At 39.0% G+C, this 18,034-nt stretch overlaps 1 protein-coding gene across 2 annotated transcripts in view; it reads left to right on the top strand.

Moving 5' to 3' along the window:
- The window catches only part of FRS2 (fibroblast growth factor receptor substrate 2), a 43,195-nt gene that overhangs the window by 19,308 nt on the left and 5,853 nt on the right, over positions 1–18,034 (top strand). The window contains exons 1-6 of one of the 2 annotated variants that reach the window (XM_065743318.1): positions 7,710–7,725; positions 10,388–10,495; positions 11,801–11,892; positions 13,657–13,843; positions 16,540–16,698; positions 17,316–17,479. In XM_065743318.1, the coding sequence (XP_065599390.1) occupies positions 11,827–11,892; positions 13,657–13,843; positions 16,540–16,698; positions 17,316–17,479 (576 nt within the window). In that variant the 5' untranslated portion in view covers positions 7,710–7,725; positions 10,388–10,495; positions 11,801–11,826. Of the gene's footprint in view, positions 1–7,709; positions 7,726–10,387; positions 10,496–11,800; positions 11,893–13,656; positions 13,844–16,539; positions 16,699–17,315; positions 17,480–18,034 lie in introns of those variants that run through there. The other variant, XM_065743317.1, reaches the window with a different exon arrangement.

Raw genomic sequence — 18,034 nt, 5'->3', positions numbered from 1 at the left:
TTTTTTCAATTTGACCCATGATTTTGAGGTGCACATACTTACTGAACTACAACTTTTCAGTCAGAAACCTCTCCTTAGTCAATTTGTAAGGAACTTAAATACCTGGCAGTATCCCACATCTCCGTTGAACACAAGAAAGCACCTCAAAAGTCATTGCTGTGTGCCTTCACAAAATGACATGGGTCTCAGGTAACAGTGTTCAGCTTATAAAATACCTGTGCTGTAGTTCCTTAGGAATAACATGGGAATATTTTTCTACTTTAAACTCAGATTGGAAACTCTTCCCATGTACTCTGCCTCCAGAAAGCCACCGAAATACACCAAAAAGACCTAGTTTGGGGTTTTGCTGTTTGGCTTGCATACTATTCCGGGTGCTTTCCCGAGCAGCTGAATGAATTATGTTATAGGGACTGAGAAGATAATCTTTAACTACTTTACTGGAGGTTGAGTATTAACACTAGCAGCAGCAGTTCACTGTAGTTAAAACAGCTATTTGTTAAGATGGGCAGTTGATTGTAGACACACTGGTAAGCTGGAGTAGAGAAAGGTAATGAGGGAAATCAGTGCTTTGGGTAGATGTTTTACTACTCTGAGTTTTTGCCTTGGGAGTAACTCTAGAAAGGAGTTTATAAGGTTTCTGTGTGAATTTTTTTTTTCCTTTTACTCGTTTGTAGTTGAAGCCTGCTTTGTGGTGTTGAATCATATAAATGTAAGTTAAAATACAAACCTAGTTCTTAGAATTGAGCAAATGATTTTTTTTCCATTCTCGGCAAAGTAAGTGCCAGCAAGCTTTACGGGCATTTTATTTAATGTTTCGTGCCAAAATGTTTTACATCCTGTGTTTTTGAACAAACTGCTGCTTTGTTAGAGACCCAAGTTTTCATCCACAAAATCATGGTGCTGTAGATGTTAAAATGTGTGATTTTTTTTTTCTATCGTGCTTTGGACGGACTTGTAATACCCTGATGCAGCAAGCTGGCTCTTTTAAATGATGTAAATAAAGTTACCTGTTCCCTTACAGAAGGCTGTTGGGGTGGTATCCATTTTGCTTGTTGCAGCTATTAATGTTCCCTGTTAAAATCATGTTAAGAAGCCTGCTTAAATCAAGTTCATCCGTGTTCCTGTGCCTTTACACTGATAGCGAGGTATGATTGATAGCTTAATTGCAGCACAGAGTAACTACAAAGGTGTATCTGTGGGTGTGGTATCAGGAGCGTTTCTCTTTGTGGTGCTGTTGGTATAAACAGTGCCACCCTCTTCCTTGTGTTTGTGGGCTCATGTGGTGAGCCTGATTAGGAAGCTGGTCCACACGAGGAACAACCCAGCAAGGAAAATAATGATTATTTTTAACCCAGATCAGCTACGAGTGAAATATTGGTGTGTGGGAGTGATGGGTAGCTACAGAAGTGTTTCTACAAAGTACAGCCTGAGACAGCTGAAACGTAGGTGGGTAAGTGGTTTTCTTATTAGCATTCTGTTTGTATTTTAATTCTTAGTAGCAGCAAATGGTATTTCACTTGCATTTAGGCAGAGATGATGTACATGTTAGCTGGAAGAGAGTATAGGATGATTTATCTCTGGTCCCGTTGTGCTGATGAAGCTGAGATTTGGGTCTGCCTTGGTGCTGCAGCTGAGCTCAGAGAGCAGCTAGCTGTAGCCTTGCTCCCCCTGCACATTCCTGCCTCCCCTCTGTTTTGCCAGCTCTGTCACCAGACCAGCAGGGAGGCAGCTCAGGAAGCTAAACTTGCTGAAACATAACTTTCCAAAAATATATTTTCAACTGGCCTTGCTCCATGAAGGAGCTCACCATGGGGATGGATCAGAGTTAGCGTTCACCTGTGGCCGGCAGCGGGCAGGAGGGCACGTGGTGGTGCTTTTGTCTTGTGTTCTCCTGTGGCCTCCTGACACAGGAGCTTGGCCTCCTGAAAGGTGCCCACATATTTCCAGGCAGCCCAGCAATCCTTCTGCTCCTTCCTGCAGTGCCTGCCCAATACTGTGCCTGTGGTCAGCTGTGACCTGCAGAAGAGCTACTGCCTGTACCTTGAATGGTAATGTGCTTTGCCAAGTGATACTACCTTGCTATCAATCGAATAGTACAGCTGGCATGGAGGGAGCACGACCTGCGTTGTTCCCCGAAGAGTATATTTAAATTTGAAAAATCAGTAAAGTGTATCTAAGGAATGCTCATGTTGGATGTCTTCCCCCTTTCTTATGTGTTTTCCTATGTGGAAATCAACCAGAATGAAAATATATATAGTAATGTAAGGTAAACTTGGGAGGCGTTAGCACCAGGTAAAGAAAAGACCCTGTTGTGGAACTGAAGCCATTTTCAAGTGATGCTGCTTTGACGTAGTCATGCCTAACAGTGGTGATAGTGAACTGACATCTTCAGCAGTGTCTAGAATTAAACATTATCTAGAGAAAGTGAACATTGTGTCGCTATCAGATGCCTGCAAAATGAATAGGCAAGGAGAAGCTTGCCCATGCTGGCTGTAAAACAAATTAGCTCATTTTCCATACGTAGTGTTTGAGGTTTTCATGTGGTATTTTAAAGTTTATTATCCATATTCTTGCTATCTAGAAGTTGCAGAAGTGACAGTGTGAACTCATACCTAGAGGTTACCACTGAATGCAGTTGGCAACAATAGAAGTCTTCTTGTGAAGTCTTAGAGGGCTGCAGCATTTCAGGTAATGTTTGACTCTGCACAGTGCTTGGAAGAGTAGCACCACAGCCAGGGGGGCATGGAGGTGTGTGAGGTTTGTTTGAGGCTGAGACTAAGGACTGCTGTCCCAGTGCCAGGCAAGTTCAGTGCAATTTTTAGACCTTTCATGTTTCATTTCTTTTTTAATTGAATTTGTTTAAACTGAGCTATGCCACTGTTGTGTTGCTTATCAGGAGAGGATTGCAGCTAAATCTTTTTATATACTTATGAATCCCAGACCTGTTCTAAATGCTGCACCAAAAATGAGGGGCAGGTCAGAGCTGCCTGTGAAACAAGTTTATGCAGCACTGAAGAAAACTGATGTGGCTTCTGTGTGAGAGCACGTGCTACACACATTCAGGCAGCACACTTGTTCATCACAAAATGTGCACATGCTATCAGGGCAAGAGTCCAGGAGGGCTGCTTTTTCTTTCCTTACAAATTATCTGCTGCTTCATGGCATCAGAGAACTGTAGGGGTTGGAAGGGACCTCCAGAGATCACGGAGTCCAACCCCCTGCCAGAGCAGCTCCCTAGCCCAGGTTGCACAGGTAGGCGTCCAGGCGGGTCTGGAACGTCTCCAGAGAAGGAGACTCCACCACCTCTCTGTGCGGCTGTGCCACTGCTCCGGCACTGCACTGGGAAGAAGCAAGGTTAAAGGTAAAAGATTGTCATTTCAGTACAATATGGTGAATATATTTGATGTTTTTGATTTAAGAAATTATGACTTTTCTGCATAGCTGAAGGTGCCACTGCTTACAAATGTTGTGTGATACACAGAGTAGACAGTAGAATCTTGAAAACCTTCCACAGAATTGATGTCTAAAACACACCTAGTCAAACTTGTTAATGGAAAAACTTGTTTAAACAAAATTAAATGTGTCTTTATTTGGTCAGGGAGGCTTCAGTTTATAATAAACTAAAAAAGAAAAAAAAAGATATTAAACTTGCTCTTTGGCAGATGCCATTCACTGATTACAAAAGGTTCCCTGAGATCATGGATCTGCCTATACAGTCCTTCTGATGCAGAGGAGAATGTCAGTAGCTATTGTTAATCTTACCTGTCTAGAAGATGGACTTAAATACCAGAATTTTTCATTAAAGTGGGGGAAGAAAAACGTTTGAGAAGCATGTGAGGGAATGGAATTAAGAATTGGGATCAATGGTAAATAGAGATGACAAACTGTTCTTAAAAGAACATATTTAATGATGAGATGGAGTTTTCAGTTTTCCAAGAAACAAATGAAAAACCTGCTTGAAGAGTGTAATACTGAAATAATGCCTGGTTACTTGTATCTTTGTGCTAGGAACATTTTGATAGAGAAACAGAAAACAATGGATAGATGAAGAAGGACTTAAATTGAGAATATGTACATATATGTATGAAAGTGTGTGTGTATATATATAAAGTTAGTTTTATAAAACCCACTGGTATGGTCTTAGTTTTGAAGATGCCTTACATTGTCTGCTTTTAATTTTGGAATGACATACCTTGCAGGTTTCTTAGTGTTATCTTATTAATGAATTAGAAGACTTGTGTGCAAAACATGTGAAAAACATAAAAGCAAAATTTAACCTTTCCCGAAATGTTTGAAGGAATGGTATTTTAGAGATGATAATATTGCAAAATATAAACTCAGTGCCACTGAATTAGAAGAGTTGGCACTTTGCTGGCTTTGAAGAATTGGCAAGAGCTGTGGGTCTCAAGTTTTAGAAGGCATTTGTGGTTAAATACTGGAGAACTGACTCACTATTTCAACAGTGTCAAGCCAGGCATCCTTTTCAAGAATTAAGCTTGATTCTCCCTTTCTCTTAGGGCCCGTTCCTTAACTTAATTGTTCAAAGAATAGTAAAATGGCTTAGATTGGAAAGGACATTAAAGATCATCCAGTTCTAAACTCCTGCCGTGGGCTGGTTGCCGCCCACCAGCTCAGGCTGCCCAGGATCCCCACCCATCCTAACCTTGAGTGCTTCTGGGTATAGGGCATCCTCAGCTTCTCTGGGTAGCCTGTTCCTCACCACTCTCTGAGTAAAACATTTCTGTCAAGCATCTAACCTGAATCTCCGCTCTTTTAGTTTAAAGCCACCCCCCTTGTCATCGAATCATAGAATATTTTGGGTTGAAAGGGAACTTTAAGATCATGTTACTATTAGACCATGTATAAAGTTGGTCTCTCTCCTGTTATAAGCTCCCAAGTATTGTACGGCTGCAGTGGTCTCCCTGGAGCCTCCTCTTCTCCAGGCTGAACAAGCCCAGTTTCCTCAGGCTTTCTTTGTGAAAGAGGTGCTCCAGCCCTCTAATCGTCCTCATGGGCCCTCCTCTGGACTTGCTGCAACCTTCCTTCCCCCTTGATCCTGTATCCAAAAAACTGTTCTGTATCAGTGATACTTCATTCCCATTCCTGCTCTCTTTTGTTGCATAAAAATGATATGTAGGTATATTCTGTTCCACAGAGGGCATTTTTAAAGGTATTTGGAATTTCCAAGGCTAAAACAGTTTAGTGGTGTTGGCTTGTTTAGCCTAATGTAGTGGTTTGGAGTTTGATGTTTTGGTTGTTTCATTTGAAAGGATATAGTTATTCTGGCAGACTTTCATAGAAAACAGTATTGTGTTGTGGATCTGCAGAAGTTGTTTTATTAAGAAATTCAAAAAATTGCATGTATCAAAGTTGTTTTAAAACGAACTATAATTTAAGTCTTGTTTCTCTGGAAGCTTAGAATAAGGGGATAACTTCTGGAGAGCAGTTAGATAATACAACAAGGAACATCATTTCATCCTTAGAAGGATTAAGGGGAATGGTTGGATAAATGGCTCTTGGATTTATTATCAAGATGCTTTTCCATTGAAGAACAATGAAATGTGCGAAGCTGAAGGATTTTGAATTCAACTTAATGTGATTTATCTCTCTGTTCCTATTGAATAGAATAATTCGATCAACCTAGTACCTAGGTGTGATTGTTTTTTGTGTCACATTAGGATGAGCCAAAATACAGAATGCCATAAGTCAGGAAAAGTGAATGTGGTCTCAATGCATTTCATCAGAACTAAGTGGACAGGTGTAGGGTTGGTGTTGCACAGGCAAGCCTTAGATGGTGTGTCATTAGCATGGCGTGGTTACCTGCTGCAGTTCTCCCTGCTCTTCTCACCCAACTCTTTGAGCTGGTTTTTCACCTTCATTTTTACAAAGTACCTGGGGTGAATATAGACATTTGTGTGCAGGAGTCAGCAGGTATTTTTAAGGGATTACTGAGGAATGGTGTTCCAAGGAATGTTTAACTAACTTAATGCTTAAATTCAGGTTAAAATAATCACTTCTAAGAACTGCAGAGAATTTTTTTTATTTCAAAAATTGTATGTAGTGGCTTTTCAAGATAGTTGGCAGTTCATTGCCATGGCAGGCTGTTTAGGAACATTTTCTTAAGAAAAAAAAAAGCTCCTAGTGCTCTCTTCATTTATTTATTATTTTTTAATAGTTCTGTGTTTCATATAGCACCATCTAGTGCAGGGAAGAGAGGAAGGAAGAGAAAGAAAACGTTGGTAATTAGTTTGAATCCAAATGCACTGAAAAATGGCACAGAGCCTATGCACAAAGCAGAAGCATTGAAGTTTTGAAGATCTGAACCTGTGTGAATCTGTGCACTGAGAAGGAAGGAGGGGGGAAAAAGAAAGAAGGAAATAAAAGAGGATCCCTCCTGAAGGTGAGGAGTGGGATGCTGCTGGGCCTGGGGTCTGAGAGGGGCACGTTGCTACAGCTATGGCACTGCTGGGAGAGGAATGCTGCCAAGAAAGGGGCCCTGGTGGGTGAGCGTGGGCAGTTGGTGTGATCCCCACCAGCATTTAATAAAAATCTTGAGGTAGAACTCCACCTGTTAGCATAAACAGAATTATAAACCAGATTCTGCAACTTCACCTCTACTATTCATAGTTTGTTTTCTGTAAATGCTGCCAGTGGCACCAAGCTCTTTCTCAGCATGTTTCTCTTCTTGGATCTCCTTCATTGCAGTCTTTAACTCTGTTATGGTTTGTTAGTTGTTGTTTCATCCTGCCAGTATTTCTGCTAGCGAGTGCTGCTGCCTTTTCATCCTTCTGCTACTTACGTAGCCTCAGTATTAATTTTCTTAATTATCACTGCCAGATGCATGAAGGGCAGGGATTTAGCTTGACCTTAGCTCAGTTTGCTTACTGATAAGACACCATCTCTTTGGAATACATTCACAACATGGGAGTGAGTTATGTTACTGTGGTCAGACTGAGGGGCCAGAACCAACCAGGGCATCTGAGAGAGCAGAGCTGATTGGAAGGATGGCAGTGTGTGGGAACGCAAGGAGGCAAGGCTTCTTCTACTTCTGTTAAGCACTCATGTTCCTTAAAACTGCTCTGTTTCCATGGGACTGTGTTCCAGCTCTGGCACCTCTTACGTCTGTACTGTCTCCAAACATGAAAGTGAATTAGTCTTTGCTGATGTACAGAAATCTTTTTTTTCCAAATAATTACAAAGTGAAGACGTCCATTCTGTGACCGTTGGGGGATGAAGTCTCTGGGAGCTGACCGCAGTATGTAATTAGTAGTTCAGGGCAAATGCTTTATTTTGATGCTTCATTTCTTTTATGTGCATGTGAGGTCTGGGATGTGGGAGTCCTGTGCTCCAGAAACCTAAGTTTTGTTTTCCAATTGAAAGAACTTGGCTTTGCGGTAGTGAATATATGCTAGCCAAAATAAACAGAAGGTCATAGTATGGGCTATTTTAAGTCTTAAGTAGGATACCAGTGTTCTTAAATCATATAGAATTTGCCACCATGGATTACATCATAACTCTGAAGACAGAATTTGCCACATCAGATAAGTCAGTTGTGCGCTTGAATCTGTTCTGTTACCCATTTCTGAGATGGGCAGATTTGACTGTCAGCAAAACTCCAAAGGACTGAATTCAGTACCATCTGAACCTCCTTCACCTGTCTACTGGAAGGAATCAAATGATGACAGAACCATTTTTATTTTACTCGATAGCAGTTTTCCTACAAGGGTAAGTTGCTCTCCCTGTTAGTCTGCCTGCTGTCTTCAGTGCCTTCCACTTTGATTGAAAAAAGAAATTGTGCAGAGAAGATAAAGCATCTTTGCTGCAGTGACATCTCTGTCCCAGGCAACTTAGAAATTGTTTGTGTAACCTGAAAAGCTCAGATTTTTGCATTCAATTTGTACTTTCTGGGATGACAGTATTCTGTTGGAATTCTTCCATGCTCTGCAATAGCTGTCAGCTGGGAAAAAATTGCTTATTCTATTGTATCCCTAGGGATCTGGCTGTGTTTTTTCTTCAGGTATTTCCAGCTGTGAGAGTTGAAGGGAAAGATATACCGGAATGAACTTCTGAGAAGGGCAGGTTGTGTGCTGTGTGACTCATCCTTAGGCAAACAGAGAAACAGAAAACATGAGTTTAGTGATGTTGCTGGCTTTCAAAGGAGTTGAGTATGTAAGCTTCAGGTTCTGTCAGAAAAAGTTTGGGCAAATGAAGTTCGTGCAGCTTTTGCCACTGTTTGGGATGAATGTTTGAATTTAGATTTTAAGTTGCAGTATCACTTAAAACCGTGTTTTCCCTCTTTGATGTAATTCAAATCTTTTCACCAGGGGTCTAAAGAAATAGTCTGCTTCCAATTGCATTCTCCTCGCTGCTTATACTCTTGCAGGGCAAAAGAATTTTGCAGGGAGACTTCATTATGGCCTTCCAGGATTTAAAAGGAGCTGATAAATCTGAGGGCAATCAACTTTTTCATGGGTAGATAGTGATAGGAATGGTTTTAAACTAAAGTAAGGGAGAATTAGATTAGATGTCAAGGGGATGCTCTTTACTGAGAGGTGTGGTGAGGTGCTGCCACAGGCTGCACATAGAGGTTGCTCCATCCCTGGAGGTGTTCAAGGCCAAGTTGCATGGGACCCTGGGCAATCTGATCCAGTTCTTGATCTGGCAGCCCTGCCTGCAGCAGGGGGTCGGAACATGGTGATCCTTGTGGGGTCCCTTCCAACCCGAGCCATTCAGTGATTCTTTGATAAAGCACTCCTGGCCAACTTGTTTCAGGTTCAGGTAAATCATGGCTAACACTTGAGGATGGTTACAGAGTGCATTTTGCGAAATGCATTACAAATCGGCAGAATTTGAACTGAGGATTTCATCCGTGTATTGTTATTGAAGACAAAGCAAATATGAAGTGCCAGATGTGCTAGCATCAGTCTGTGTGATATTTTAAGTTTTAGAAATAATGAATGATTTGACTAATAGTATCTACATAGTGTGCTAAATAGAATTCTTCAAATGAATGATGGTGAAATGCTGCTGGCATTGGTCTACCATCTCTGAATGAGTTTCTGATTTTAATATCCCTCCAAAACTTACAGTTTGGTGGTTTTTTTGGTCATAACACTCAACATTTCCATAGAAACCCATGTCTGATGTAGGGAGTTGATAATTCCTTTATTATTTTTAAATTCCATTTTAAAAGCAAGTATTTTGAGTAAGAGTAGGAAGTAAAAGCATAGAGGTGTCATGTGTTCTGCTTTTTGGGATTGCTCTTTCCATTCTTTTTTTAATAGACGAGGTCCTTGAAAACAATGAATGCTGATGCTTTGAGATTTAAAAAGTAGACATTGTCTTCCAAGTTATGTGGTTTAGAATGTTACAGGCAAAAATGATAGTGTAAGAGGGTTATATATAGCTCAGCTCTGATCAAAACATCACCAAATACTTCCAGAGGAGAAGGGAAAATCCTGATCTTAGTCACTTTTTTTAACCGAAATTCTGTGGTATGAAAGAAACCTAAAAATGGTGTTCATGTGCTGTAGTTGTGTTCTCTGTTCCCTGCTTGCGGGTCCGACTGAGAGCAGTATGTAGAGGATCTGGCAGCAGGGGAGCAGCTAACTAGGAGTGTCTTTTTCTGGGGTTAGACTGGAGTAATCAGTTAGTGCACCATCTCGCTTCTTAGAGTAGCCAATAGTATGTAAATAGGTTGCTCTGCAAGTAATGCCTCCTATTTATTTCTATGGTAAATACAACAGGTACAAGGAACACAGTAACGCTGTTTCATAGAGCAAATTCTCAGCTACAAAGCACTGGTTTTTGGGAAGCGTCACTTTCCCCTCGTATGTAGGGAAGGGAATAATAAGGAGTGTTCAGTGATCATTCCTGATGTCTTTCCAAGAATCCGTAGCAACAACCAGTGAATTGAAGCAATTTATGATTAATAGGGGTGCTGAGAAAGGGTGATGTGTTAGCCATACATGTTGGCATTTGTATGTGTTTAGGAGATAAGCAAGAGACTTAAGCAGAGTAAGCTGTGTGTGTTTCACTGCTTGTCTGCCGTGGTTTGGTTCTGTAAGTGTGAAGTATTATAGGGGTTCTGCATTTTTTCTATGCAGTAAACTGGGTAAAAGGTGGGTTGGTGTTCCCAGTGTAAAAGACTACCCTACAGACAGCAATGCTGGATTATTTTCTTCCAAGACCAAATGGTACTAAAATGCTTAGGAAGCTCATAAGATATGAGAGCATATGTCTAAAGCTCTACTTTAGAATCAGCCTAGCCATGAAGATCTTGCTTGACATAATATTGCCAAAACAAAATATTGTATGTATTTGGTTAGTTGACTTAGCAGCTTATCTTAAAAATTAAGAAAAATTACATTTTTGTGTACTTTCCTAGTTCTAGGTCAAATGATTAGTTCTGTGACAAGACAGCAATGACACTTTGAAGTATGACAGAAGCCCTGATGCCGCAACAGAAGCTGGGAATATTAATGGCCAAATCTAGGTGAGTGATATTAACTCTGATAGTTTCACTTCTTCCTCACTGCTTTAGTTCCCATTTCTGCTTTGAAGCAGCATTATGGTTCTTGGTACTCTTAAGTTTTAATATTAGAATATATTGGAGACGAAGTAACAAGCTTGTGTGATTATTGATTGATTACATCCCCTTTGGTAGGTGTACTTCAGGCATCTTCTAAAACTCTTTGTTTTTATTTGCAACTCTTAATTTTTTTTCACAAATTACATTTACTTCAGTTTTCTGTATTTTTTTTATTGTGTTTACTGCAGTTAAGTGTTTTGAAGAGTCTGATGAGTTTACCATTGAGTTACCTTTATGGTGAATGCAAAGAATGTCACATGATTACAACAATCATATTACACCAACCACATTATGTTTAAGATTGACAATAGTGGGGTGATAGAAGAAGAAACTTGAGACTTTGTTCTGTGGCAGTTTTAGTGGACTGTTCTATGATTGTGTACCATTCATACAAAAATCTTTTAATTTTAAATCTCGAGATAACAGATGTTTATTTTTCTTGATTTAGACATGGTAAGAGTTGAATATTTATTGTTGTATAGTAAATAGAGTAGACTGTATAACACAATAAGTTTTCTTAGGATTAAATTAGGAATTAAAAAATAAATAAATAAAAATCCCCCAAAAAACAACTAGTTGTTAAAAAAAAAAAAAAAGTGTTGAATGCAGGGCTCTTTTTTCCTTTACTTTGGTAACAGTTGAATGTGCATTGCTATATGGGAAGTGTTTTAAAGCAGAAGCACAGAAGCTGAGTACAGGGCTACCTCCACCTTCAATTGAGCTGCAGCCCTGGAGCTCCCCCAGCCAGTGCTCATGTGTTTGATGCCTGTGCCTGGCAACCTGCAATGCAGGGCTGGTATGGGAGCCAGTCAGCTCTGTGTTCAGCAGTCTTGAGCTGAGGAGTGCTTGGTTAAGGGAAACTGGGGGCCAGGTAGAAACCAAGCCTACTTGGATTAGGAGATGAAAATTGCAGCCATTGTGGTTTTCTTTTCTCCCACCTGCCCCAAGCCCTACCATAGGGATTAAGGTGACAATCCATTGGGTCTCTTCAATTGCTGGTAGGATTTCCATGGCCTACTGTAGTCACTCCTTGAGGTTAAATCTAATTTAATTCCTAAAAAATAGTTGTTATCTTGTATTAATTATGACGGCAGAATTCATTGTAAAAAACTGTAATTGAAGGAGCAGTTTGCGTTGGGTTGTTCTGTTGATGGTGCTCACATAAATGATCACATTGGATTTGGTTGTGATTTGTTGATTTTACTTTAGAGATCACATGGTCTTTTAAAGAAGTCATGGGTAGCTGTTGTAGCTGTCCAGATAAAGAAACTGTCCCAGATAACCATCGAAACAAGTTTAAGGTAAGCACCAGGTGTGGTATGCTGTGAATTATTTTGTTGCTTTCTTGCATGGTAGGAATATGATGAAAAGTACCTAAATGAAAATAGGAGAAGAGTTACCTGATGGTTAAAGCATTGCAGACCTGCAGGTGTCTGTGGCTACGGGTTTGTCTTGCCCCTTTGAAAACTCTTTTCTTAGCAGCAGCGACAGGAATTCTGTAGACAAGGCTGAGTTTCAATCTTCAGGAAGGAGAAGCAGCCTTGAGTTTTTGGTACAGCTTCATGCAGTTGGTAGGGCCCAATTAAACACCTTTATTTCTGGGAGGTTATGGATCATGTGAGTAGAGTAAGAGGCATAACTGGTAAGTGTGATTATGAACCTGGAAGTGGGGTCAGTGGTGGAGTATTACAGGACTGCAGGTTTTACTTGACGATCACTATTATATCATGTGGAGAACTTTTTTTTTCCTTTACTTAAGTAAATTTCATTTTTCTTCATTTTTCTATCCTTTATATCACTGGAATGTAGTAGCTTGTGGACGCTTGTTCATATGGTTAACAAAAAGCTACTGAAGTCGGTGCCTTTAAGTGAACATACCTTTGCATAGTCACACAACTCAGATTTGCTTCTGTGCTCCAAACTTACTCTCTGAGTTGGCAAAAGAATGTAGTGCTTCCATAGTGAAAAATGATTCATATGTTGCCTTAAGGCAGCACTGAAATGAGCTTTAAAACAATGGGAATTTCTGGAAATGTTTAATATTATCAGTACAAAAAGCTGAAGGATAAAATATTTTTTCTATTGTCTTGTTCTAAGCATTTGACATCACTTTGTGCAACAAGTTCATCTTTTTCTCCTTGTAGATTTTCTCTACTGTTCGTGTGGTTCCCTGATTTAGCAGCAGGGGGGAGAAGATGAAAGAATGTAATTTGCAAAGTGAAGAAATTTGACATAAGCCTCAGTGGCAGATGAAACTATTCCTAATTCTTTTGAACTGACTAGATTTCAACTTGAAAATGCCTCTTTAAGAAATAAAAGTAATTGATACCATAGGGATCTTTTCATAGCCTTTTTATTGTGTATCTATATATTTCCTATCTCACAATGCTGCTTTTGGTATTATTCTTTCTTATAAAATACATCTTGGGGAGAATATACATTGTCAGAATTCCATAAAGGATGCAGACGACCTCCAATTGGTGTAAGAGCAGAAGGAATAAACATAGAAGCTGTACGCATGTTTTCACATAAAATAACTATAGGGTATGTGAATTATTTGTTGACATTAAAATGACAGACAAAACAATCTAGAGCAGTCTGAGCACAGTGCAAAGCTCTACAGGTATGTGAAGGAAGCTTTATCTTAGAGCCTCTTCTCAGTCCTTTTCTCAGCTGTAAGAAGGGTCACATGACAAAGCAAATGTAATTGTTTTAGAAACAAGACTTTGAAAGATTTCATTATCTGAGGTATCCCCGTGTAAATACTAAAATGTGTATGTAGTGTCAGTTTAAAACTTCACATTGAACTTAAATGCCTTTACTGCAAAATCTGTGGTGATATTTAAAATAAATGTTATATATTCTCACTCATGTTGCTTTTAAATGTGTTATTTTAATTCTGGGTTGGAAGAGCAATGGTGAGGTTTTTTTTCTTAAACTTTTACCTCAAGGATCACAATTCATATAATGGAACAGATAGAGTGCATTAGTGAAACACTGAGATGACAGTAGTATTGGTGCACCAACAGATACTTACCTAATGCTATCTGACTTCCTTTCTATAGGTTATTAATGTGGATGATGATGGTAACGAGCTGGGTTCTGGCATAATGGAACTTACAGATACAGAACTAATTTTGTACACCCGTAAAAGGGACTCTGTAAAATGGCACTACCTCTGTCTGCGTCGCTACGGCTACGACTCAAATCTTTTCTCTTTTGAAAGTGGTAGAAGGTGTCAAACTGGACAAGGTATTTAAAATTTTTGTATAAAAAGATTTTCAGAAATGTATTTGGTATCTGAGGACTTGTTTAATCATTATTATGTAATTGCCTGCCCTTTGACAAGGGTTATAATGGGTGTAGTTTTATAGATGGATGCAATTTTTGGAAAAAAGTATGAGAGGATTTGAATTGTTCAGAGTTTTTGGTCTGGAGTGCTTGGTGTTTTTGGGTTGCAAGCTCTGGTCAGCTCGGAAGGTCTTCACGGGGAAATTTTCCTGCCTTTGGGGTTTGAGTTGGCTTTCAAGGAAGGGCAAGGAAAGCTGGGGCTGTGGAGGAATCTTTTTCTGAACACAGTTTGCTATTTTTATATTTTTAAAAGACTGAAACACTAGAATGAACTGGATATGCCTACCTTGTTTTTGTTGTCTTCAGCATCACACTTCTGTTTCATCTTCTTGAAGCTCATATCACTTTTATTTGTATCCATGAAGTGATTCTCAATTTTTTTTCAAATTTTTATATGAAGACTATGAACTCCAGCTGCACTTAGTTATTTTCTGTTTGGCTTTAATCAGAGAAAAGTCTGTTTCCTTTCCAGCTCCGAGATCAGCCCCATCTTGGCCGAGATAGGTTTTCCTACTGCTATTCATAACAGCAGTCCCTGATGGAGGAGTAGATGTATTGGTTGAAGTCTGAGCCTCATTTCACATCTTCATATTGTAATGCAGCTCTGTGCACTTGGTGTTGTGAAATTTGAGCTTTTATTTTCTTAGGGATTTCCAGCATTTGCTAGTGTCTCTGTAAATAACATTATTTAGCAGTGGCGAAATATTTTTTTAAATTCACTATTAAGTTAGGAACAATAAAGAACTTGATCCTAACCAAACTTGGTCAGACTTCATTATCAAAGCGGAGGTAAGGGCAGACAGTTACTTTACAGTAAGAGTTTAGAAGGCATTCTCAGTTCAACTCCTAGTGAGAAATAGAGATGTTTTCAAGTGTTACAGAATTCTGTATAAACTAAACCTTTTCAGACTTCTAAGGAGAAAATTGTGAACTTTGGTTTGAAAAAATGCACTCAAATGGATTTTTGTAGGTTTAATTTACTGCTTCTTTTAAGTGTATAAAATAGATACTAATAAAATTCCTTTGAAAACAGTATTTTGCAAGTTCTTTTCCACAGCCTTTTACCAAGTCTGCGAGTTTCACTGACTCCTCAACTGTCTTCCACCCTTCTAATTCCCTTCTTTTTTTTCTTTTTAACAGAAAACTAAACAGACTTTGTGAGCAGCAACCCTTTCCTCCTTTTGTTTCTTGCCTTCCTTACATAATATTAAGTACTTTGAATATTGAGACAAAAGAAGTCTGCCAGAAAATGTTCTTCCTGCTGCCATTTTGCAATGGTGCATTGTTCCCAAGACCTACAGTAGCATTTGTGGGCACAGTTACAAAACTTCAGCTTCATTTGATGAGATGACCAAAAAATGTTTCCTTTGGGAATACACTGAAGAATACTGCCCTAACACTTCTACTGATTGTATTAGTCAGTGCTCTTGCTGTTTGTTTCTTTGATTCTTTTGTTTTATTTTATTTTATTTTGGTCTGATATGGTTTAAGTATCCAGTACAAAGTTTTGGAAATGCAGCAAAAATGAAACATAGGCTATTGCATGAGAACTGGCTCATTTGTTAGGGAAAAGCAGTAGAAGCAGCTCTACAGCTGTTGTGTTGCAACCGTGGAGCTTATTCACCATGCCAGCTGAATATGGATTGTTAACAGTCATTCCTCTCAGCCCATTTGGTGTAGTCCCAGTGAGGTCTGTGAGCTTCTGCCACATGAAGCGTTTCTGGTACTTCTCATGCAGTTGTGTGTGTGTAAATAAATATATGGTGATAGTAGTTGCCAGCATGTTGCGTTATTGCAGTACAGCTCGGTGGTCTTAGTGAAGAGTGTTTTAATGATTGTGATACTCATTTAAAAAAAGAGCACCTGCACCCACGTTTAACAAGCATGTCAACTTTAACTTCATGCTTTCAATGGAAGAATAACCCAAAGCTGCGACTTTGCTGGTGAGGGTAAGTTGGGGCGCTCCCTGCTGTTCGAAGGCAAAGTGGCACAATACACACGTAAAACACACGGTATTGCTGCTGACTTTGTATTCTGTGTCTATCCCTTTAAGCCAGAACCAATTGGTTTGTTACTGTCTGTTTCATGCAGTTTGTCCTACTAGCTTTACATTTTAACCTTCTGAAAGAAACCAAACTTTTATGCAGTCTTTAAATTCCTCTTTCCTCTTGTGCAGGTATCTTATAGCAGTGTAATAGAAATTTGGTTTAACAGATGTGATCTTGTAGCATCATGGTAATTTCATTTGTTTTTTTGTAGGCATCTTGTTATCAACTTCAAAAAAAATCTTGCTGTTTCTTTTTTTTCTTTTTTACCCCTCATTTAGCCCTCAAAACTTAGTTTTGCTTTTAAGAGAATCAGTTTCTGTTTCAATGTAACTTTGGGTGCATGGGAAATGTATTCTCCTATCAGATAAACACTTGAAGGGGTTTCAGTGTATTTGTGTGTTTTGCTGCAATAAAAATTTCTAAACTTTTTTCTTCCTGAACAGGTATTCACGATGTGGATTCTGCTTCTTTTGCTTGAAAGTTATATATGTTGTCAGTTATGCTTCTTTTAAAGGATTTTAATTGTATTTTTTTCTTGTCTATTTATAGGAATCTTTGCCTTTAAATGTGCACGTGCAGAAGAGCTATTTAATATGTTGCAGGAGATAATGCAGAATAATAGTATAAATGTGGTAGAAGAACCAGTAGTAGAAAGGAATAACCATCAAACTGAGTTGGAAGCTCCAAGAACCCCTCGAACACCTACCAGTAAGTATGGTTATTCTGTCAAATGACATACCTGAAAACAGTGTGGTGTTTAGTTTTAAACTCTTGTGTTTTATTTTCTTAATTTGCATGAAATTTTAAGTAACTCAATGCTGTTTTCAGCGTTGTGGTTAATTGCTAGTGACACATTATCCTGAGTTACCTGCTAAGGATTCTGCTTACAGAGTTTCACATCCTGGGAACAAAATTGCTGTAGTCAAGTTTTTCAGCTTTAAGAAATAAGCTTCAGGAATTTTGTTTTTCCACAAAAACACTGCTTCAGCAAATACCTGTTCAGTTGCTCTATTACATATCACCCTATTTTACTTGCAGTGTTTCAGAGAGATGGTAGCATTAGTCAGTGCTCCAGCCTTTTGGTTAGGAAAAAGTGAATAATATTGCACCTACAGTGGGTTTGGAAACTTGCTGTGGGTAGATAGATGAGTAGAGTGAAGTCTTAAGAAAACTGCTGGAGGATTTGAGCTCATCCCAGGAAGTTACCAGGATATCTGAAAGTAGGAATTCAGAGAAACAGAAAACCAAGTCTCAAAAAAAAAAGTCCCTGTTTATACAGTAAAATGTTATATTCTAATAAGGTTTTTATTTTCTAATTGGATCAGCTCCTGGGTTCAATGCACAAAGTTTACCTAACGGCTATCCCAGATATCCATCTTTTGGAGATGCTTCATCGCATCCTTCCAGCAGGCATCCTTCTGTTGGAAGTGCACGTCTCCCCTCTGTTGGTGAAGAATCAACACATCCTCTTCTTGTAGCAGAGGAACAAGTGGGTATTCTATTTTCCTTGTATTGTTCATGTTCAGTATTTGTTCAGATTTTTCTCACGTTTGTTCTGGAGGCTTGTGTTTTTCAGTCACATGTATTTCTGCTATATGTTAATAGTCAGAGAAGTACTTGTTTTGTCTCTTTAAAATGATATTTTCTAGGATAGCTCACTGAGGGAGTAAAACTATCTGAAGCTTTTATATGTGAGTAAAGGTATTGAAAGCATGTACTTACATATGTTCTTTTCAAAAATTTTATAAGTCAAAATTATTTACATGTAAGTCTTCTACTTGGTAAATCATGGAATAATTTAAGTTAAAAGAAATCTCTACAGTCCCTTAGGTCTGTGGAGTTAGAGGAGATAGCTGCACAAAGCCTTGTCCTGTCATGTTTGGGATACTCGAAGTGGTGAACCCACAGTGTCTCTGAGCTTGATCACCCTTATTGTCAAAGCATTTTTCCCTTAGCAAATTTTTTCCTGTTACAGCTGGTGCTGATTGCTCTTTATGCTTATGCTGAATCCTCCAAGAAGTTTCTGACTCTGTCTTCTCTTTAA

Source organism: Cyrtonyx montezumae, unplaced genomic scaffold (assembly GCF_038088225.1).
Source record: "Cyrtonyx montezumae isolate F1298 unplaced genomic scaffold, pur_monq_1.0 scaffold_3, whole genome shotgun sequence".
Taxonomy (NCBI): Eukaryota; Metazoa; Chordata; class Aves; order Galliformes; family Odontophoridae; genus Cyrtonyx; species Cyrtonyx montezumae.
This window is presented reverse-complemented; position numbering and strand designations above follow the sequence as displayed.